We start from the raw sequence: 22971 nt of genomic DNA on the forward strand, positions 1-22971 counted from the left end.
TAATAATAATAATATTAATAATATAAGTACATGATGCTGTCCACAGTGCTATTGTAGGAACATTACAACCAGGAAATGCTCACATGGAAATGTCTTTGTTTTTTGACCACCTTATTGATTTTCCTTTCACTGGAAATTTTCACCACAGTATTTTCTTCTATCCCCCTGATGCATGAATTATAGGTGAATTTTTCTATTTCAACATTTTATTTCATGAAGCCACATAAAGCCCTCTTTTTTTTTTGCCTAAATTTGGACTTTGATCATTTAAAAAAAATATTTCTTGTTAGTTCTTAAATGTTTTCTTTATTTCATAGCAAGGACATATGACCACACATTTTATTCAATTACACATTACTTTTAGGTCATTAAGCCACATTAAGCTGTCATATTTAATGGTAGTAGCATGTATTATATGTAGCCATTATTCATGGCAAAGTAGCCATGAATAACTATTATGTTCATTAATCTGTAATGACAATTGTGTGCTTGTCTTTCCCACATATTGTAGTCCACAGGAACAAGTGATGAGATAAACAACGTAGGTAGGTGAGCAGATGTTATATGATATACAGCAGTGGTTCTCAACGTGGGGTCCGGGGACTGCTGGGGGTCCTTGAGGGGGGTCCCAGGGGGTCCCCAGCAAATTGATGAATTGTTAAACTTCATCATTATTTCATTTACAAGAAGCGAACACAATTAGAGAATGTAGAAGAATGACTGTTTTGATCATAATTCTGGAGAAAATTATATCAAAAAATAAATATATTCACAGATTTGGGTTAGAGAGACAAAATCTCATCAAATGGGGGTCCGTGGCCCTAATGTGTACTAATTTAGTGGTCCTTGATATGAAAAAGGTTGAGAATCACTGATATACAGTATGTAACTGTACTTAAGAAGATGTTTTTCCCCCAGCCGCCAACAGTGGCAGTAATGATCCCATTTTACAGCGCCGAGTACAACAATGCGGCGTAGAAGAAGAGTGCGCTGCCAAGTACAGTTATATACAAACGGATTAAGTCATAGGCCTATAAAGGTAAGAATTTGTCCTATGTGGTAACTTTTTTGAAAACTAACATGTCACCCAGCTATCACAAAGAGTTTAAGGATTTCATTTTGTATGGGAAAACCTTGCCCAGCTACTGTTTAAGTTTGAAAAGATTTTCTATGGAGGTGTAGGTACAACACGCATTAACACGGAAGTCAGTTTGGAACATGTGTCCTTCCATGCTGAAACACTAGAAAAGAAGAATAGTCGCATGGATGTAGCTTAGGTAAACATTGCAGTTTCTTATTTTTTGGTATTTATTGGGGAATAATGGAGAGTTCACACTAGATGACTAACTTTACTAACACGGAGACATTTAAGCTAACCTACTGAGCTAACTACTTATAACCGCTGTAATGCGAAAAGAGTGTTAATGTTAGAATCAGATTTATTGCCAGATACATTTACACATACGAGGAATTTGACCTAGTGAAGTTGGAGCGAAAGAAATAAAAATAGTAAATAAAATAATAATCAAGCACTTTAATCAAAATTAGAGAACAAATCAGAACACAGTGAAACTAAATACAGAGGGAAATAAACAGTGGTAAGACAGTAATGGCTCATTAAGTTGACTATGTTTAGCTTGTAATACATATGACTGTAGTGTTATACATTTATACACTTATAATAACTGTACATAAAGTGCCTGTGGTTTACAGATAAATACAACTAAACTTCAAACTTTAAATGTTCAAATTAGCTAAACTAGGCAGACTAACGTTACCTACTATCTACTACCTATCTTCTAGAACTGTTCTTGGCTCTCCTGTATGTGATATATGATATGAATTGCTTTTTACATTGCTCTGTGTCACTGCAGCTGTGTTGGGCTGTTTGCTGCCCTTTTTGATGTGTCTCCCTGTGTAAAGCGCTTTGTAGATTTGAAAGGTGCTCCATAAAGATTTACTTAACTCTCCTGTCTCTGAATAACTCTCTCTCTCTCTCTCTCTCTCTCTCTCTCTCTGATTAAATTCAGTGAGGCTTTATAGGCATGACCATAGTAGATTGACAGTATTGCCAAAGTACATAGAAGTAGGACCAGGACAAAGTGTGATATCAGTAGGAAAAATCTCAACATTAAAGGATACGGATGGTGTTTTTAAAATGCATTTCTTATCGTCAACAAATCCTATGAAAATAACAAAATCAACAATGCGTTTTGCTCTACTATGGAAGTTTTTATTGGACTTTCATAACTGTGACCCACAGAAGACAATCTGCATGTGTGTACCATGTTCCACAAATATTTCACCATCCACAAAAATATTGAATGATTTCCAAAAATGCATAACTTATTATCAATAAATGTATTTTAATTTAAAATAAAAAATAGTGTAGGTTTTACAAATGTGTAGAAATTGACACATTTTCAGAGCAAAAAAAATGCATGTAAAATGATCTCTATGCATTTGTGGATCAAAAGTGTGCATGTGAAATGGTCTTTACACATTTGTGGATCGCTTCCAGTTTGTTTGTGGACCACGTGACATTTGTGACTTCCGTGTATTTATTTGCGGATTTTTGTCCAATTTGTACCGAGCCTACTGTATCTGTAGTAGCGATCCACAAATGCGTAAAGACCATTTCACGTGCATGAAAATGTGTCAATTTCTACACATTTGTAAAACCTATACGATTGTTAATTTAAATTAAGATACATTTATTAATAATAAGTTATGCATGTTTGCAAATCATTCAGTATTTTACAAAACAGTGAGTGAAAAGTGAAAAATACATGTTTGTGGATGGTGAGATATTTGTGGAACATGGTACACACATGCAAATTGTCTTCTGTGGGATACAGTCCAATAAAAACTTCCATACTCTACTCCCATTACTTTCACGACTTCCCATGTTCCCTTTTTAGCCTTCAAACTGGAAGTCATTGGCTCCAATTGTAAGCTAAAAACCTTTAAATACAGCTCACAAAGACATAGTTTCAATTTAGACTATCGTTACCATGAAAAGTCAGGTTGTTGTAGTTATTACCAAATCAAATTCAAATTGGGAACAAATTCTTCATTACGACGGGGACTATTTTCGGTGCTAAGGAACTACTTTCCTGAGATGGAAAACGTGTTTACGGTCGGCCTATGAAGTCGTTTGAGGAAAAAGGCATTCATAGGATTTGTTGACGATAAGAAATGCATTAAAAAACACCAACCTTATCCTTTAAACTGGAGTGAGATGGAAGAAACACAAGAGCTATAAAAGGAAAATTAACATAGGTTATGGAGATAAATGACAAGGTAACAATATTAGAAGTAATACAAGTAAACATCATTTTCAGTGGCTGTATGTGTGTGCATGTGTTAAATAATGTAGACTACATCGGAGGGCAGGGTAAGGTCAGTCACTGTTCCTCTAGTGATGCAAAGTTGGGCTCCTTAATGAGATTCGGTTCTTTATGAGTCACTCAGTGGCTGTGACCGGAATGGATCCCTATCTGTTTTAGGGCAGTAATACATATACACTACTACGTACGTCAGACATTTTTTCTTAGTGTATGAATCGTAAATTGACATTGGCCAAATCCCAATGTCTACCCTATGGACTAAGCACTGAGCCCTCGTGGACTTAATTGACGTCACTTGTGTGTGCAGCTGTAGTGCGTGAGTGCAAGAAGTCGCGAGGGCTCGAAATGGTATAGGAGGAATGGGACAGCACTTTGTGGGGTCATGTGTTGTCTTGACAACGTCAGATGTTGCCATCTCCTGTCAATTAATCAATTGGCTCGGCCCGAGCCCGAACTAGTGATGTGAAAATCGTCCTGAAGCCCGGCCCAAATCTGTCAATAGCCTCGGGTTCCGTCGGGCTTGGGCCGGAATGCAGCTCTCTCATATGGAGGTATGAAAACTCAACAGTGAAGTGATGAAATTTTGAACACAAGTCTACAGAAGAGGATTAGGGCCATGTGAAAAGTGTATTTGAGTTCTCAGTTCAGAATTCTGACTTTTTTCTCAGAATTCTGAGATTAATCTCAGAACTCAAATTTTTCACACATGGCCTTAATCCTCTTCTGTACAAGGCCTAGGTTGAAAACAACCAGAAATATAGCTGCAAGCGGCGATTGAGGGGTCCAAGCACAATTTGATATGACAGACAGATAGACAAAACATTACAGAAGGTAGAAAGACACACACAAAAAATAACATGTTGTGAAGTTCGGACATGCAGTCTGACACCGGCTTTTGTGTTGGCCCATGACTTCTGTCAAGTTCATCTTTTCATATGGTCATTTGCCCAAAAATTAGAAACTTAAGACATTATGCTTAGTGGTCTGAGGAGATAGTTTTACCCACGGGATTTGAACCCACAATCTTTTGCATAGTAGACCTATTCATTAACCATTAGGCTACTGAGTCCACAGGGGGGCAATGGAGGGAGCACAAAAAAATAGGGCCAGGTAATGATACTGTCCAAGCTATAGGCTATTTAGAGCCTTAGAGTATTTTAACTATGGTCAACTATGGTTACAATACCACCAAATGTTGCATGCTACCTCAGAGTTGACCTGTGCACATATGTACCAAATTTGTTAAAGGTTGGCCAACAACTTCCTGACTTATGGCAATTTTTGTATATTAGGTCTTGCCTAGAAAGCCAGTTGTAGCAAAACGGTATGGACTATCAAAAAACTGCTCAATAACTTTTGTGCAGGACAGCCCAGACATGCTGTGAGCGAAAATTGGTGAAGATTGGACAAAATACGTAGGAGAAGAAGTGAAAAAACTGTTTTGGACAAAATTCAACATGGCGGAAAACCTTGTGGGCTGAAACGGGAGTGGCCTATATGGATAGATGCACTTGGCCCAAGGAATCCAGCAATTAAGGAATTTTGTTCCTATGATCTACAGTCACCGAGTTATGGCCTTTTAACATTTGAAATGTTGCTTTAGTTCCCCCTATAGGCGAAATGACACCAGTGCACACGTGTACCAAGTTTGGTTACCATAGGACAATGCGTTCCTGAGTTATGGCGATTTTTGTGAAATAGGTCCCACCCATGACAGTTGACCAAACTTTGGAAGTCTATTATATGAAAACGGTGTGGAATATCAAAAAACTGCTCAATAACTTTTGTGCAGGACAGTCCAGACATGCTGTGTCACAATTTGGTGACGATTAGACAAAATGTGTAGGAGGAGTAGCGAAAAAACAGTTTTGGACAAAATTCAAAATGGCGGGAAATCTAGTTAGGCGGAAATGGGCGGGGCCTGTATGGATGGATGCAGAATGAACCAAGGAATCCAGGGAAAGAATTTTGATTGTGGCCCATACGGTTCAGAAGTTATAGGCCAAAACGTAAAGTTGCTTTTTATAGCGCCACCATGAGGCCAATTGACTTGGGTTTCGTTGCCTGAGTAGCGGCTGAGACTTTCGACGTATCTGACAAGTTTGGTCACTGTAGCTCTTACGGTTTCTGAGATCCAGATACTTTTAGGGCAGAAGAAGAAGAAGAAGAAGCGGAATAATAAGCCTAACAAAAACAATAGGGTTCCCAGCACTACGTGCTTGGACCCCTAATTATCAGGCATCACTGGCTACTGTATGCATATAAAAAATGTAGGCTACTTACATTACTTATTGGGTTTTTTTTTTCAAGTGTGTGCTGCATTTATCTTGGCCATTCAGTTTGGTCAGACATAATTTTTTTTCACCTTAAAAGATCCCTAATTTGGTCTTCTTTTTGCTCCCCTTGGCATGTTTCTTGGAACACAGGAGCATAGTTTTGGGGGGGAAAATGCACAGTTAACAAGAACTACACTACATGCAAGATACAGTTAAGAGGAAACATTGCAACCAGTGTGGACAGTATTTGGATTGGATGTTGTTGTTTCTCATGTTATGCAGACATTGTCACAAGATGCTGAGTGACTCTGAGGCTTTGGAGTTGCTTTCCTTCCTGACCCTTGACACACGACCTGATGTCAAAGGTCAAGCCACTGAGTACATCCTGGGCCTATCTGCACACAGGTATGATATATAAAAATAATAATATCCAGGATTATTTTTCATCTTAATGTAAAATAGTCGTAATAGCAATTAGCCCATCAGTAGCTATTAGTCCATCCATTAGAAGGTGCTTTACAATGACAACCACTGGGCTTCTTTCTTCAATGAATGTTTTTTTTTTATATATATATGCATGTTTACTATGCAAGGTTAAATAAACTTGATTAAATTAGGTTGCATTGTGTTTGAAAATTCAAATTTGTATCAGCTGACCTTTAAGTTAACAAAGTATATCAGTTAATGCAGAATAACATGCACAATAACAGCACTTACAGTTGACTGGGTGTAGCAGGGCAGAAGTTTGACAAACTGACTGTTGGAAAAGTGGTATCCTATGATGGTTCCACGTTGAAAGTCACTGAGCTCTTCAGTACGGCCCATTATACCGCCAATGCTTGTCTATGGAGATTGCATGGCTGTATGCTTGATTTTATATACCTGTCGGCAATGGGTGTGGCTGAAATAGCCGGATCCACTAATTAGACAGGGTGTCCGCATACTTTTGGCCATATAGTGTATCAAAAGGTATACTTTGACTCACCAAAGGAGTCCATTTATGGGTTTCTCACCTATTGTGTCCATGTATTTAGAAGCTTGTAAGTCATAACTGTAAAGTGATATTGATTTGGTGTTCTCAGGGTATGTAAAATAGACACTAAACAGAATATATTGAAAATTACATTAATTTCTGAGCATCCAGTCTTAAGTTACATGACTTTATGCACCCCTTGCTTCTTCAATCAGGTTGTTTTCAGCACCCTAAGAATTTTTGTTGTATTTCATTCTGTCCATTGATTTAACCACTTTTGTCGTCAAATATCTTTAAATATAACAACCCATTTCTTAAAGGGGACACTTCACAGATTTAGGATGGTTTTGCTTTGTTCTACTGTTTAGAAAATTTGCTGCTCTACCAATTTCTCATCTGCTTGTTTACTAACTAGCTATTGCTATAGTAATCCATGTCTGTTCTCCAGGGATGGCTGCTGCTATCTCCGCTCTAAACCTGACTTCCTGGTGGCCCTGGTTGATCTGACCGCTGACCCCTCTATTGCTATCGTGAAGGATTGTTACCACGCGCTCATTAATCTGTCAGCTGATGAGACACTGCACCAGGTAATTTGTCTCATTTGGTTAGATTTAGGATTAGCCACTCTGGCATTTCATAGTAGACAGCTACACTGAACACTCAATAATGACACCTTAATTCTGTGATTAGCAATTTAATAATCTTAAACGTCAAATTACAGAAAATATGACGACATTTAAGATTATGTGATGTTATAACAGGTAAGTTGTAACATGTAACAAATTGTTGTCACAAGTGTATATAAATATCCATGCATATGAAATAATTCACAATCTGTAGGCCACACCTTGGTCCCTCTTTGAGGCGTTCAGAATGTGGCTTCTTCTGATCCAGTGTCCCATGGCATCCTCTCACCCCACCCTGGATAAAATCATACGAAAATCGCAGCATTATTTCTCTATCAAACATAACTTGTAATAAGTTGCTGCGCTCATCCATGACTCAAACTGCAAGCTTTGGGAGGAGACAATGGGTCAAGGAATGAGCAGTTTTAGCGAATTAGCTTCTACTAACTACTAGTTAGCTATCTTGCTAATCTTAATAGTAATTTCCAATGCAAAGCTAAGTGGATAACTAGCAGAAGGTCAAGGTTGAGTCAACTCTATCTAAATACACTGTTCTTACACCATATTCTGTAACATGAGCAAGGTTGTAATTGTCTACTAGCATAAATGTTTGTTTTCTGTTTACTTCTCCGGTTGTATCTACTTCAGATTTTCCCTTAAAGCTCTATGTGATAACTTTTTTGTGGTGAAACATTCACTTTTAATTGCTATTAGTCTTGGAATGGGCTTTTCCAAGCTCCAACGAAACCATCATCATAATTCATCATCATTCTGAGCTGCGGTAATAGTAGCATAAATAGGAAATAGTAGTGTACTCGTAACATCTGGGTACTATATTAGTAGCTAACTACCGCGGCTGTGTTAGCATCGTAGCTATATTTTAGCCCATAGCTTTTGGTGAGTAGTATTCTACAACGACAGACACAGTGTTTTATCTCAAGCATCTTACCATATTGTTAGTGTTTATGTGATCAATAAGCACATGATTGTTTGTTGTCTGACATCATTAAAAGTTTGACGGCAGTGAAATCGATAGAGTGCAGTTGCAAATTCTGACCAGAGTAGCCGCTGACATGCCAAGTTATCACATAGAGCTTTAAAGTCTGTGGCTTTTTCCTTTTGGCTAAACTCTACCGATGACCCGCCTCTTGCACGCTAGATTACTGCCAGGCACATGTTGGGCACTGAAAAGTCACTGGCGCAGCAGACAATGGCGCCCTCTGCTGTGCTGAATTGGTGCCTAAATACTGCCCCATCGCGAATCGTAAAAGAGTCCAAGCCCTATTGCAGGAATTAGGAGTAAGGGTTAGGTTAGCCTAGTGGGCACTGTATCCTAGTTGGTCTAGTAGTGGTGACAGTGCTTCGGGAGTGTGAAGTTCTCAGTTCACATCCTGATGCTTTTTGTTTCATTAATGTTTTCAGCCACAAAAGGGCAGGCGGGCACCACCGTTTTGTGTTCAAAACAAGTCCAAATGCGTTTTTGTTTCAGGAGGAACTAAGGAACCTAAGCACTGTGCATGGCAAAAAACGTTACTAACAAATGCACAAATGCACACACACAGCCCGGCTCTTATAGCGGTGTTCCTCCTTAGCACTTAAACTCAGCTATGACAAAGCCAGCATGATTAAATATCAGACAAAATATAAGATGGTTTATTAAAATGAGGAATATCAGACTAACTGTATTGACATGTTCAAATGAAATACTACTACCCCGAAAAAACCCCACTCTGTTAGCCTATTATTTCTTACAAAAATGATAATGAGCGAACCTTTGTGACACCACAAAGTTACAGTCCAAAATCCAAATGGCTCGTTTAGAGGCTTGCTTTTCTAATATGGATTGTGTGGATTTAGTTGGCGACCGTGCATTTTGATACTTTCACCATGTTTAGATAGACCATCCAACTCCTTTATAATCAAAGAGGCAAGGGAAATCCTGTTTTCTACGATATGGGACCTTTAAGGAAAACATGAAAAAAAGTAAAATGTGCAAGAATGTGTACGTTTGTTTCTCCTCTCTCCCAGGTGTTGGTGACAGAGGCCAATAGTCTTCCAGTGTTATTTAAGAACCTTTTGGATCCAGAGTACTTGTTCTCTGATCGGATCTGTACCATCCTGTCCAACCTGACCCGCCACGGAAAGACCTGCAGGACTGTCCTCAAGGTTAGTCCTCTGAAAGACCCATGACCCCAACTTGCCTTTACTGCTTGAGGCCCATGAATGTGGCCCAGAAAAAAAAAGACATTGCCTTCATGGATGACTGCATGATTTAAATGACTTTTTAAGTACACCTGTACTTTATCCTGCTGTGTTGGTTTGAAGAAACCAACATCACTTAAAGGCACAAGTTGCAGCAGGTAGTACACTGTACATCTCTAGATTTTTACATGCATCTAAAACAATCAATATAAAAACAGTGACAATAAACATTAAAGACAGTTTTAAATATACATACTCTCATTATCATGAAAATCATCCTGTGGCTTGAAATTGGCTTATTGTAAGCTAGTCCATTGTGTCAACACATGCCAAAAACTGAATACAAACTTAGCCAACCGTGAAGCAAATAGCGAATATTACAGCACTGCATTTCAAAATAATGCTGTTCTTAGTCATTTTAAGCTCCATATGTAATGTAGTGTTTCTCGTTATAATGAGATAAGTTGGTATGTCATAATAACAAGAAAAGATGTCATGATAACGTGAAAATATCTTGTTATAACGAGAAAAAGATCTCGTTATAACAAGAAAAGTTTCTCGTTATAACGAGATTGTCATGAAACTTGGTACACATAGTATCTGACCCAGATCTACAAATTTGCCTCTTGGACCACCAAAGTCCACTTAGGTTTTCTGCCATTTTGAATTTTTGGAAAAACATTTACTACACCATTTGACCGATTACCACCAAAAATGGTCAACATCTGTGGACCAAGCTCTTTAAAATCTGTTAACAGATTTTTTTTATATGTACTTCCTTTTTGCTGATATTAACTCTTAACATTGTGAGGAAGCGTGGCATGTAGGCTAAATTTACTTCACAACAGATTTCCCAGTCATCATGAAACTTGGTGAACATGTCAGAATATACTGAGTAACCATGTATGCAAAGCCATTATAAGGTAGACCAGTAGAATGACTATACAAAACACTATAGAAAATACTTTAGCATGGCGGGTCATGATTTTACAGTAGGCTATAATTATGTATATATCTATATTCCTTATATAAGGGAAACACTGGAAACACTGCTTTTTGCCTCCAGATGTGTGCGCATCCAGACATATCACGTGATCTGGAAATGGTCAATATGGCAGCTACCATGGCCTGTGTTTTCAGTTTACTTGACATCAGTAGTACCACAAACCAGAGGGGTCAGTTTATCCATAAGGTCTTAATAAACCACCACAGACAGCGGCTGAGTTTTCTCTTTTTTCCACCGCACGAACTGAACTGCAGAACTGGTAGGAGCAACTGCAATGTTGAGGAAACATAGGATAGAAAATGTGAGAATGTCTCACAACACTTACCGCCATCTCCTCTGGCCTCCGGTTAAAATAATACCAAAAACCTACCCACCACGGTGTCAGGTGACTTGACGATTTTGCCCGCCACAGCCAACAATTTACCCGCATTTGGCGCGATGTTAATTTCAGACCATGTCTGTTATGTTTTGGGGTGGTTAATCTTAATCTTAATTTTTTTATCCTGAGATTAATCTGCATTTATTTTACAGATAGTTTCACTTGCTATTTAATGTGATAATTCCATTGAGTATTTTGATGTTACAGGTACAGTGATGGAATAGATATGTTTGAGATATATGACAATAGACTGTGTAATATATGTTGTGTTTACTTCCTGTTTCAGGTCCTCCAGGAGGAGGTTGGTCTAAGCCATCTGGTGGAGATTTTCTGTACTGAAGGATACAACAAGAAGGCTTCCCTCCACTACCTGGGACCTTTGCTTTCCAACCTAACGCAGCTATCTGAAGCCAGAAACTACATACTGGACAAGGACAGGTGGGTTGGGGGTGGGGGCATTACAACACATCCTGTCACTCCTTCAGACATACTGTCAGAACTGGCCTCTAACAGTAACAAACACAAAACACGGATCATGATCTTCCAAAAGAAAGCCAGATCATAGGGAAAGAAGTACCAGTTTACACTTGGAGAAAACATCATAGCACACAGCAGTCCTTATACCTATCTTATATCTATTTACTCTTTCAAAAGAGCTCTCCTCTTTCCAATATTGCTATGAACTGAACTGAGAAAACTACCCGAAATGCATGGACATAATTCATCGATAAATGAATTAACCAAAGCAGTTTCTGAAAAGTGTACAACCAACCCAGTGGAAAGTGCAACAGTGATACAAGGTTGTGAGATACTGTATTCAAGTAATATTACATCTGCTAAATCCAAAAAGACTTTCAAGCTAAAAATCGTAAAGGAATCACCCAAGACAGTCATTGCAGACTTCTCATCAACAGCAAATGGCAAGGTAAAAACAAACCTGCTCTTCTTCACACACAAACGAAATACATGGCATTCAACTGTCACATAGACATTCCTACACATAAAGAAGAATGGAATTAGCAAAGGAAGGCAAATTTCTTTATATGAAGATTAAAATACAACCTGCCCAATGCTTACCATTCATGTTCATCATAATGGTACAGTAATGATCCATGGATCCAGAAAATGCCTGGATAATTTCTGGAGGAAGCTGAAAAGAAAGAGAAGGAAAGCTTGGCCTATTCAGAAGACAAGAGCACGACGCAGAAGACGACTACACTCAGCAAGCACCCAGTACCACTCGCCCCTGACACCACAAAAATTGAAGACACTCAAGGAAGGACTTTTGGTATTGGAGTCATACTCTGATCCTCCAGCAACAAAACCAAATCAGAGAACTGGAAGAAGATAACCAATCTCTGAGAATGATAATATGGACGAAAAGGGAGGAAATATCCAGCATCAAGCAAAGCAGAGAAATGTAAGGCCGACAGAAACAGGATCATTATGCCTCTGATCTCCCTTCCTCACTCTCTGAACCTATCATCCCCGCCGCCCCCCCACAAAAGACGGCCACAAAAGATCTGAATCATACATTCATGAAGATGGTAAAGGAGTCCAAACTGAAGAGACCAAACACAAATCAGACAAAAAACAAAGAAAAGAACAATGGTTTGACAATGAATGTTCCTTATTTAGAAAGCAATAGAGAAAGCTTTCAAATGAAAAACACAAACACCCTGATAACCAAGAATTACGCCATGAATACCACACAGCCCTGAAAATACAAGAAAATTATTAATCAAAAAAGGAAAAATACACAGATAATGTACTAGTCAAAATAGGCAATAGAGGCAATGGAGTCTGTAGAAAAAACTGAGTCCATCCAAACATAAAAATGACATTGCAAACCAGAATGGCAGTGTTTGGAAAAAATATTTTTCCGATCTATATCAAAATCCAGAACACCATTGTCTAAATACACACTATAGTTCCACAATTGAGAAATTGAAATCATTAGAAATTGCAATAAAAATATCCAAAATGCTCCAGACAGCCTAATCACATTGGAGGAGCTAAAAGAAAAAGTTCCAGATTTGAAAAATGGAAAGGCATGTGGTATTGATGGTATCAAAACAGAAATGATAAAATACAGCAGCAATAAACTTCAAATAGCCATACTAAAATTATTTAATCTGGTTGTAGAAAGCATCTCCTGCATTAGCATATCCTGAAATTTGAAACAAGGTACTGATTACTCATATATTTAAGAATGGAGATAATCTGAACCCCCATAACTATAGAGGAGTATGTTTGAACTCTAACGTGGGGAAGCTATTCTGTAGCATTATAAATTCAAGAATTCTACCCTTCCTTACGGAAAATAATTTACTAAGTAAATCCCAAAATGGCTTTGTGCCCAAGCATAGAACAACAGACCACATTACTTACCCTTCATACCCTTATTCAAAAACATGTGCACCAAAAACCTAAAGGAAAAATATATGATATAATATTGTTGATTTTAAGAAAGCTTTTGATTCAATATGGCATAATAGTCTCTTCTATCAATAACTCAGAAATGGTTTTGGGAGCAAAATATGTGATTTGATTGAATGCAAATATTCAGAAAACATGTATGCTTTAAAAATCAGACAAAAGAGAAGAGAATTCTTTAAACAAGGCTGCAGGGTCCACCAAGGTTGTGTCCAGTGCTTTTCAATATATACATCGACCAGTTAGCAAGAGTAGTCCAAGGACTTCCAGTATCTATGTAATATGTTACAATTGGTGTTTGTGTGTGTGTTTCAGGTGTGTAGTCCAGAGGTTATTGCCCTACACCCAGTATGAGGCTTCGACGGTGAGGAGGGGAGGAGTCATAGGCACCCTACGCAACTGCTGCTTTGACTACGGTGAGACACACACCGAAAGATTAGAGATGTGTGAAAGCTTCTATATCGCCAAGCAGGGCAGGTTTCAGCAGCCTCCTAGTTGGCAGAGGCTGGGCCGTAGTGGCAGTATTGTGCAGCTGAATGGCAGTCGACACGGAGGATGCTTGAAGTGCTCCTTGTTTCACCATAGGGGAACCAGAACTGAACCAGAGGCTGATGGCCATTTCAGACAGAATAGCCCATGCAGACTCGCGTTGACCCTCTGAAATTTGACCTCTGAGCCAGTCATGATACCATAGAAATAATTTCTAGGGCTGGGACCACTTAGCTAGAGCTGCAACGATTAATCGATTAATCGATTAGTTGTCAACTATTAAATTAATCGCCAACTATTTTGATAATCGATTAATCGGTTTGAGTAATTTTTTAAGAAAAATAAGTCAAAATTCTCTGATTCCAGCTTCTTAAATGTGAATATTTTCTGGTTTCTTTACTCCTCTATGACAGTAAACTGAATATCTTTGGGTTGTGGACAAAACAAGACATTTGAGGACGTCATCTTGGGCTTTGGGAAACACTGATCGACATTTTTCACCATTTTCTGACATTTTCTGACATTTTATAGACCAAACAACTAATCGAATTAATTAATCGAGAAAATAATCAACAGATTAATCGACAATGAAAATAATCGTTAGTTGCAGCCCTACACTTAACGATTTAAATTATCCATAACAGGCAGAAAGTAACGTAAAACAAATTTTTTTTTTTTTTTTTTTGTATGGATAAATAAATGCCATTTGGTTATCCAAACACTCCAGTCCTGGTTTTCCCTAGTAACCTTTGACGTGCTGTGATTTGCTGCCTAGTGAGCCACAGCGTGACTGAGCCTGTTTTTCTTGTGCTGCTGCACAAGAAAAATGCTGTCCAGTGTTTAGGTTTATTTGTGGCGCATCGCCACAATATCAGCATTGTAAGTACACCTGATTCTGGCATGTAGACAGGAGCATAATGAAAAATGTTATTCTTGTCTCAAGGAAGTTTCAGTGACACGTCAGTAAACTATGGAAGCCCATTCCCGCCACTCAATAAAATAAAAAACGACTAAATTGTGAGTTTTTTTCTCAGAATTCGGACTTTTTATCTCACATTTCTGACTTTATATCTCACAATTTGACTTTTTATCTCACAATTCTGACTTTATTTCTCACAATTCTGACTTTTTCTTCCACTTCCATAAAGTCAGAATTCCAAGATATAAAGTCAGAATTCCAAGATAAAAAGTCAGAATTGTGAGAAAAAAAGTCAGAATTCTGAGAAAAAAACTCCCAATTTAGTCGTTTTTTATTTTATTGAGTGGTGGGAATGGGCTTCCATTGTAAACGGTTGTTTCATTGTTCAGGCAAGATGGCATCAACTCATCGGTCAACTGTAAGGTCAAACTCTCAAAAGTTCTGGACGATTGAGCGTGCCTGACAGGCAGGAGTGCATGAGTTGAACACAAATGCATTAGTTGGACTGGATTGAGCCACTAAATACTCTGCATCCCCACCTGTCCGCTCATCTCTTATTAATAATTACTGATCTCTGGGCGGCTATTGCACTCAGTCTGAAATGGCCATAAACGTGCTGTGTATGTACATCAGCTCATCGTAGAGAGGGTGGGAGGCATTGTCCAAAATTATTTAGTTGTCCACACCGAAGTGTGCCTTGTATGCAAATCGGAGGAGGTCCAAGTACTCCAGGGGTCTGAGGTGTTGCAGGTCCAGCCTCTCAAAGCCCTTCATTATTTGCCTGGGTCCAGACCTTTGAATCCGCCCACTCCACCGAGTTGACTGATTCTGGTCTGGCATCGTGACATGAAACAGCGGTTTCTCTCGGTTGAAAAATCGACCGGTCCAATGAGCGCCGGGGGGGGGGACTAACGATTAGCCAATCAGCGCCACGGGCGGGACTAACGCCGTTGTCAAGCTGTCGTCAAGCTGTGCGTTGGAACCAAGGAGGAGTAATAACAACAATGGCGACCGCTGTAGACAAGGTAGACGCTGCTATCGAGGCTGTTCTAAATCGATTAAAAGTACCAATTACTTTGAAATCCGAACAGCACTCTTTGACTGCTTTGAAGGCATTTATTCAAATGGGAGATGTTTTTTTTCGCATCAGTGTCGACTTAAAATGACGTTAGATTCAGGCGGATACGTCGGTCTCTAGTGATTGGTTAGGGAAAATCGAATCCCCCTCCCCCACGGAAATCGGTTAGAGTGGAGGCAATGTCAGACTGAAGATGGAAATGGAGTGTAACGAGTTGACAATTCTGTCTGATATCAGGCAACTTCATTATGTGAATTGTCAGTTGGAATGTCCCTTCTCTCCTCTTATTCCTTGTAGTGTTGTATAACAGGTATATCACAGCATAAACAGCTGGAATGTTTGGAATGCGCTAGGGCTGGGCAATATATCGATATTATATCGATATCGTGATATGAGACTAGATATCGTCTTAGATTTTGGATATCGTAATATCGTGATATGGCATAAGTGTTGTCTTTTCCTGGTTTTAAAGGCTGCATTACAGTAAAGTGATGTCATTTTCTGAACTTACCAGACTGTTCTAGCTGTTCTATTATTTGCCTTTACCCACTTAGTCATTATATCCACATTACTGATGATTATTTATCAAAAATCTCATTGTGTAAATATTTTGTGAAAGCACCAATAGTCATCCCTTACAATATTGTCACAATATCGATATCAAGGTATTTGGTAAAAAATATTGTGATATTTGATTTTGTCCATATCGCCCAGCCCTACTTACAACTGAACATTTAGCCCACTTCGTAGAAAATACCGAGATATATATCGTGTATCGCCATTCAGCCTAAAAATACGGAGATATGATTTTTGGTCCATATCGCCCAGCCCTAGAATGAGCTCTTGCACATAGACCGTCACCTATTCTCCGACCCACTCGTAGACACAGCCTTGGATGTTTTAATGAGCAAATCTCACTGAGTTTCAAGCAGTTGTCCATGGCCTTATTCCTTCTACATCTGCTATGACACTGTCAAAAGGGTCTGGCTGCAGACCTCCACTGTCAGGCTAACCTCCGCTGTCAGGCCAAGGAGTCAGGCCAGCTCCATGCTCAGGTCTCTTCTTCTCTCATTCTAATGACGCAGCCCAACGTTCTTCTTCATTGTCGTTTTTTTTAATTGCTCTTTACCTCCCATGTCAGGACAGCCACTGCTAACTTTTTCTGTCGGCTAATTTTAATGGCTCAATCCGATGTTGTTGTAGGTCGGTTAATCAATGTTTTTGTTTGAAATTATGTGTCTAATGGGCTGTTTTTGCATTTTTTTTTGTACGTGTGAATAATTAAGCGTATGCATGAATGAATGAAAACAAGCAGTAAAAAAAAAATAATGAAAACATCAGCTAGAAACGGAGGGGAAGGATGAGATATCTCCTGCAACTTCTACTGTTCTGATATTTCATCTCTCCCGGTTAGCACTATCCCCAAATCATAAGACAGTCATGAAATAGCCTAAGTTGTCGCCTTAAACATTTTGCTAAATCATTAGGGAGATTTCACCACCAACAACTGTGTTTTTTGTGGCAGCCTCGTGGGGCTTTTATTTTGAAAAGAAAATGCGCTTCTGCGACAAGCCTGGAAATGTGGCGAGTTTCACGAAACTTCAGCTTGAGAGGGTACTGGGAGTTCAAAATAACTGACGAACTCCACCTGAGTGTGGAGCTGGCCTGACAGCGGAGATTGCCCTGACAGTGGAGGTCTGCAGCCAGACCCCCCTCGACACTGTGGCTTCTTCCGTGGATTGATGGCAGCGTGATGTGTGCCAACATATCCAGGTTACAAAGACAACATTTCTACTCGTCAATTTTGCGTAACAAGTTGGTCCTTCTGTCTCTGTTAGTATATTATGTGAAGGCAATTTTAGATTATATATCACCTGTTCGTTCTATGCAAACTGTCATCCTGTATCTTCGTTGGTTCATTATCATCCAAATCCAGTTCACAGTCAGAGCCCCCATTAGATTCCATCAGGTCTATTTTGCTTGTTTGATTTTACCATTGTATAGTCTACTTAGTCTACGCAAGAGTCCATTTCAAACTGTCTGTGGCTACACCCCAGGGGATTATTGGAACTTCACCTTTCCATAGTTACAATGGCAACAATTATTGATCCTACACCAAAGTCTTCATCGTTTTCATTAGACTATTAGGCAATACCTGTGTGGTCTCCCCATTCTATTCAAGTCAAACAGTATATCCAGTTGTCTGACCCAGTCTCCTATATCTGTTCAGCCCATCATGAGTGGTTGCTAAGTGATGCCGTGGACATCCTGCCCTTCCTCCTGCTGCCATTGGCTGGTCCAGAAGAGCTGACAGACGAAGAAAATGAAGGTGTGTGTGTGTGTGTATATTTACTCCTATAACTTTATTTTCCCCTGCAGTCTACCAGTCGATAATAGAACTTTGTTTAAATTAATAAAATCTGTCAAATTTTAACACATTAAAACCTACTTAATGTTATACAGTATACCTACTGTAACGTCATAGGTTACCTACTGTAATGCCTGTAATGGTGTACCACATAATGTACCCACGGCAACGACATTGTGTACCTTCTGTAACTGGTGGCCCTGCAGCATCTTTGAGAGGGTTAGAGTACTGCAGCCACAATAACCCTAGCCCTAATAGCAGTTGATATGATATCCAGGTCTGCCAGTGGACCTGCAGTACCTTTCAGAGGACAAGAAGAGAGAAGAAGACCCTGATATCAGAAAGATGCTGGTGGAAACGCTAGTGCTGGTATGACACAGCACATACACATACACATGCACATGCTCACATATCGACACAACATTTTTGACAATGAGCTCTGTATATCTTTGTCTAGTTGACAGCGACCAAAGCAGGCCGTCGGACACTAAAACAGAAAAACGTCTATCCACTCATGAGAGAGTTCCACGGCTGGGAGAAGGATGCACATGTTGCAGCGGCCTGCGAAAAACTTATCCAGGTAAGAAGGAATTAATTACCAAATAAGCAAAATGATTAACTACCAAATCCATCAACTAAATTAGAAAACATAAGCATTAGTAAGAAGAAAAGCTGTAATAAGAATTATGATAAGAGCAGTTCAGACTGAAAATTCAGTCATTATCTACTCACCCCCATGCTAGTAGAAAATCGGGTAAAGTTTGTTAATCTAGACAACAGTCCCGGAGATCCCTGGAAGAAGTACCTTGCAGCATTCTCCAAAACAACTGAAGTTGCTGGAGACCTGTCTTCAAAGTTAAAAAAAATAACGGAAAATATCCATAAAATGGCTCCATGCATCTCTTACAGCATACTCCAAGTCTCTTGAAGCCAACAGATCCCAAAGTGACTTGAAAACACCGACATTGACACCATTATTTAGCTGAAATCTCCACTCTAGCTGTTGATTTTAAATGTCACGTTTGCGCGCAACCCAGCCTTGATAGGTAAGACTAGCTCCAATTAGCAGAAACAAGACTTCCGGTTTGGCTGTTTAGCCTTCAAAATAAAAGTGTGAGATTTGAAAATAGGTAGAAATACTATTTTAAACCAATTACTTTGTATTTAATCGTCAAATTCAATAAGTGAGCACCCATATTAATGTTTGATGTCCACTTTAGTCTCCGTTCTGTATGTATTCTGCACAGTGTAATACATGCCGCGTGTATAGTTAAAAATGGCACATTTTATGTCATTTTTCATTATTATTATGACAACATTAATATGGGTGCTGACTTATTGAATTTGATGATTAAATACAAAGTAATTGCTTTAAAACAGTATTTCTACCTATTCTCAAATCTCGCGCTTTTATTTTGAAGGCTAAACGGCCAAACCGAATTTTCATTTTTGGGTGAACTATTCCTTTAAAATGCTCAGTTCAGGTGACATTTACGAAAAGGATTTAGCCCAATCCTAGATTTATCCCCAGTGGTCCCCTGTACAGTATTTGCTGTTTGTTCTGCTGCCCAGCATACTATGGGGTGAAATCAAATATAACATTCTTCTTCGTGGATGAAGTGGTGGGCATGCCTTTATTGGTTAAATAAAGGTTAAATACATAAACACAAAATTTTAATTTTTCATTTAAATTCATGTCAAGCTTTGTTTTACCATGTGTTTTATTCTGTCTACCGATTTTATTTTTGCTGTTTTTCTTTTTCAGGATTACGTGAAGTGCTTTGTAACTGTTTTTGATACGTAACTCTATTTTGATAGTTACGTATCAGTCCTTATTAAAAGTAATTCAGAGTACTTTCAAGTTACCTACTTAAAAATATGCCTTTATGGCGATCATCACTGAGTACACAAGCTACTGTTATCTAAAGAAAACATCAACCTCTGAAAGGCAAGGCCACATTCATTTACAGTCAACCAGAAAGATTAGAGGTAGCCTTAATTGATCATGTCTGGTCCCAAAATAAATAGCAGATACTGCTCACAGCACATTGGCAAGTGTTTTCAATTCACCAATGCACAGCTTACAGTTACAATAATGTCCTTACCTTTTTCTTCTATCAGTTCAAAATAATGCAGATATTTCCAAGTCCTAAAGTTAATTGTTGTGTCCATTCCAAAAGCTAGTCGTACTTGTAACAGCACTCCTTCAGTGTTTCAAAATGTACAACTACTGAGTTGAAGTCCATGCAAAAAGCAATGTCAATCTCGCGAGACCAGTGACTCCATTTCGAGCATTTAGTGAAAAAATACGGTTACAGACTAACAAGAGTCATCAATTGGCACTCATTTTCCTCGGTCAAACAACTGTGTTGCTCCATGGACCTTCTCACTCCAATTTAGTCAAATTACAGTGATGTCAGGGGTAAACATAAAGGAGCATTTCAACTAAACGGAATGTATTATACATAAGAAACTATAGGAAAATCTAATGTTCTAAAACAAACCAAAAATATGATTATAGTACAAATTAACTATTCAATATCACTAGTATTTAAATTAACACTATTTTCATGATTTCAAATTTACAAATCACAAAATATCTCAAAACATCTGTTCTTTTAGAATAGCTCTTTAAAGTAGTCTACCAGCATCCACTGCACGCCAGCCGCAGCCATACTGCATAGTCTGCTTTTAATAACATCATGTAGCAATAATGTCATTTATTTTTTTTATTTGTACTAAACTAAACATTTAACCATTTGAAAAAAAAATGCAAGAAGCAGAATAAAGAAGAATGAAAGAATGAAATGCAAGTTTGATAAAGTATCTAATAACTGATTACATAAACGTTAAGTTACTCATTACCACATAAAAGTAATCAGAGTACTCTAATGCATTACCCCCAACACAGATTTACATTTCATAGCGCATTTGTGCAGGATGTGAAAATGTTTTTGTTTTTTTCGCCAAACATGTGCAAGTAACCTACAGAAACATGTCTAAAGATATGTCCAGGTTATGTGCATTAGTTCATGTTGTTGTGAACCTGGAAGGTTACCAGTTTTTGGAAGCTAGCAGGAGAGGTTGTTGGCACAACTCCATGTGACACGGAGTCCTGATCACTGGTCTGGGCATTTCTTATAGCCTGTTTTATCGACCATTAAGTGGTACTGTAACATTCACCCACACTGTGATCTTTCTCTCTCTATCCCTCCCTCTCCCTCCTCCTTCCAGGTGCTGATTGGAGACGAGCCAGAGCAAGGGATGGAGAACCTGATGGAGGTGCATATTCCTGAGGATGTGGAGGAGAAACTGAAGGAGGCTGACACTAAGGAACAGCAGGAGCTGGAGAGAGAGCAGGAGGAGAAAAACAAAGTTCCAGAGGGAATGGAGAGGTAGAGGATAGAGTAATGGACTGATGACAGACTCTGTTTCACCGTTCTGATGAACTCTCATCTTCAAATGATGGTTTTGGTTTTGTTGTTGGACTGTTTTAAGGATCAAGTTAAAGGCAAAATCCATACTAAACACTGTTAAAAAACAGCTATTGGTGATGTACCTTGCATTCGTGGGTCCGTTTTGTTTGTTTGGTGGTGTATTTGTCTCATTCCCATGACCCATGGACGAATGTAGATGACATGACATGGAGTTTAATAGGAGGAAACTTTTCAATGATCTAAAACATCAATGGTGTTGGATTGTTTGGTGTTAGTCCAGAATGTCAGTCATAATCAAAGAGCAAGGACTTCTTTCTAAACCCACCATTTTGCACCGGTGTTCAACAGTCATACAGGGAGAAATCCATCATAGAAGAGGAACAGATACCAAATGCTCCACCAACAGTAGCCTCAATAGTCCACAACTCAGTGCAGCCACAAGACATGTTGTGTTTTGAGTAAAGGGCATGACATTTGCTTTTTCACAGCCTCTCTACTATTGCTATTGCTCACTCCACCTACATATAAAACCCTGCTCAATACAACAAATCCAGGCAGATTCTCTGCCACATGAAGAATTAAGAATACAATAAAAAATGCTAACATAAATGGTCTTTTCTTCAAGTTTTTTTCATTGCAGATATCTAGAAAATAATATTGGCCTACAAGTGCATTGCTATGATATGGCACACCTGCAAATTATATGCTTAAATTATATGATTATGTGAACATAATCGTCTCTGTCAGTCTACGTTTAATGTAGGAGTCGGTCTGTTTTTACCTACGTATATTTATGTCTCTAATGACACTGGGTCCGTTAAGTTCTGTAACAGTTTTCTAGTCTAAGCAGTATTTTTGGTAGCAACAAGCTAAACAACAGCAACAAGCTTCAGCGCATATAATTTGCGTCACCCGCTGGTGGCGGTAGTGTAGGTCTCCCCCCGGCATACCTTCTCCCTTTCTCTCAACTCTCTCTGTCTCTCTCTCATCTGCGCACCTACACCGCCACGTTTGCTAAGTCGATTGCATATCTTTGATTTCCACGTTTTGCAAAACATGACAGTATAATCATATACTGTCAGTATGTTATCTTGGAAAAAACCCCCCAAAAAAACGAGCTATTGTGAATGGTATAGGTAGTCTCACTGAGAACATCTCCTCCTATGTGGACCACTTCATAAAACAATATGTAAGAACTCTACTTTCTTATGTTAGAGACTCTATGGATTTTATTGGGTCATTGAAAACCTTTGATAATGTATCCGATGATGCTCTGCTTGCCACTTTTGATGTCCAGAGTCTGTACACTAATATTCCTCACGAGGGTGGTTTAGAATCTCATCAGCATTTTTTGAGTCAGTGCCCAGCCACTTCCAAGCCCAGCACTGAATGTCTGTTGGATCTAGCTAGCCTTGTCCTTACTAACAACTTT

The 22971-nt window shown here is 38.8% G+C and overlaps 1 protein-coding gene across 1 annotated transcript; it reads left to right on the forward strand.

The window, feature by feature from the left end:
- Positions 1–973: 973 nt before the first annotated feature.
- hgh1 (HGH1 homolog (S. cerevisiae)) lies at positions 974–22137 on the forward strand. Its single transcript, XM_071537184.1, has 10 exons — positions 974–1039; positions 5909–6031; positions 7048–7186; positions 9254–9391; positions 11099–11250; positions 13564–13664; positions 17965–18063; positions 18380–18471; positions 18560–18682; positions 21337–22137. Exons 2-10 carry the CDS (start codon positions 5922–5924, stop codon positions 21499–21501), a joined length of 1119 nt encoding a protein of 372 aa, XP_071393285.1. The 5' UTR covers positions 974–1039; positions 5909–5921; the 3' UTR covers positions 21502–22137.
- The last annotated feature ends 834 nt before the right edge of the window (positions 22138–22971 follow it).

Source organism: Centroberyx affinis, unplaced genomic scaffold (genome assembly GCF_046629955.1).
Source record: "Centroberyx affinis isolate AG114_WGS23_722 - 3 ecotype Tasmania unplaced genomic scaffold, CSIRO-AGI_Caff_v1 ptg002987l_1, whole genome shotgun sequence".
NCBI classification, from domain to species: Eukaryota; Metazoa; Chordata; class Actinopteri; order Beryciformes; family Berycidae; genus Centroberyx; species Centroberyx affinis.

What these genes read in the sequence shown, in the direction of transcription:
- hgh1 (XM_071537184.1), top strand. Translation starts at nt 5,922, where the DNA reads ATGCTGAGTGACTCTGAGGCTTTGGAGTTGCTTTCCTTCCTGACCCTT. An exon ending in CTGGGCCTATCTGCACACAG is followed by an intron (nt 6,032 to 7,047) that starts GTATGATATATA and finishes TCTGTTCTCCAG; the next exon opens with GGATGGCTGCTGCTATCTCC. An exon ending in CTGATGAGACACTGCACCAG is followed by an intron (nt 7,187 to 9,253) that starts GTAATTTGTCTC and finishes CCTCTCTCCCAG; the next exon opens with GTGTTGGTGACAGAGGCCAA.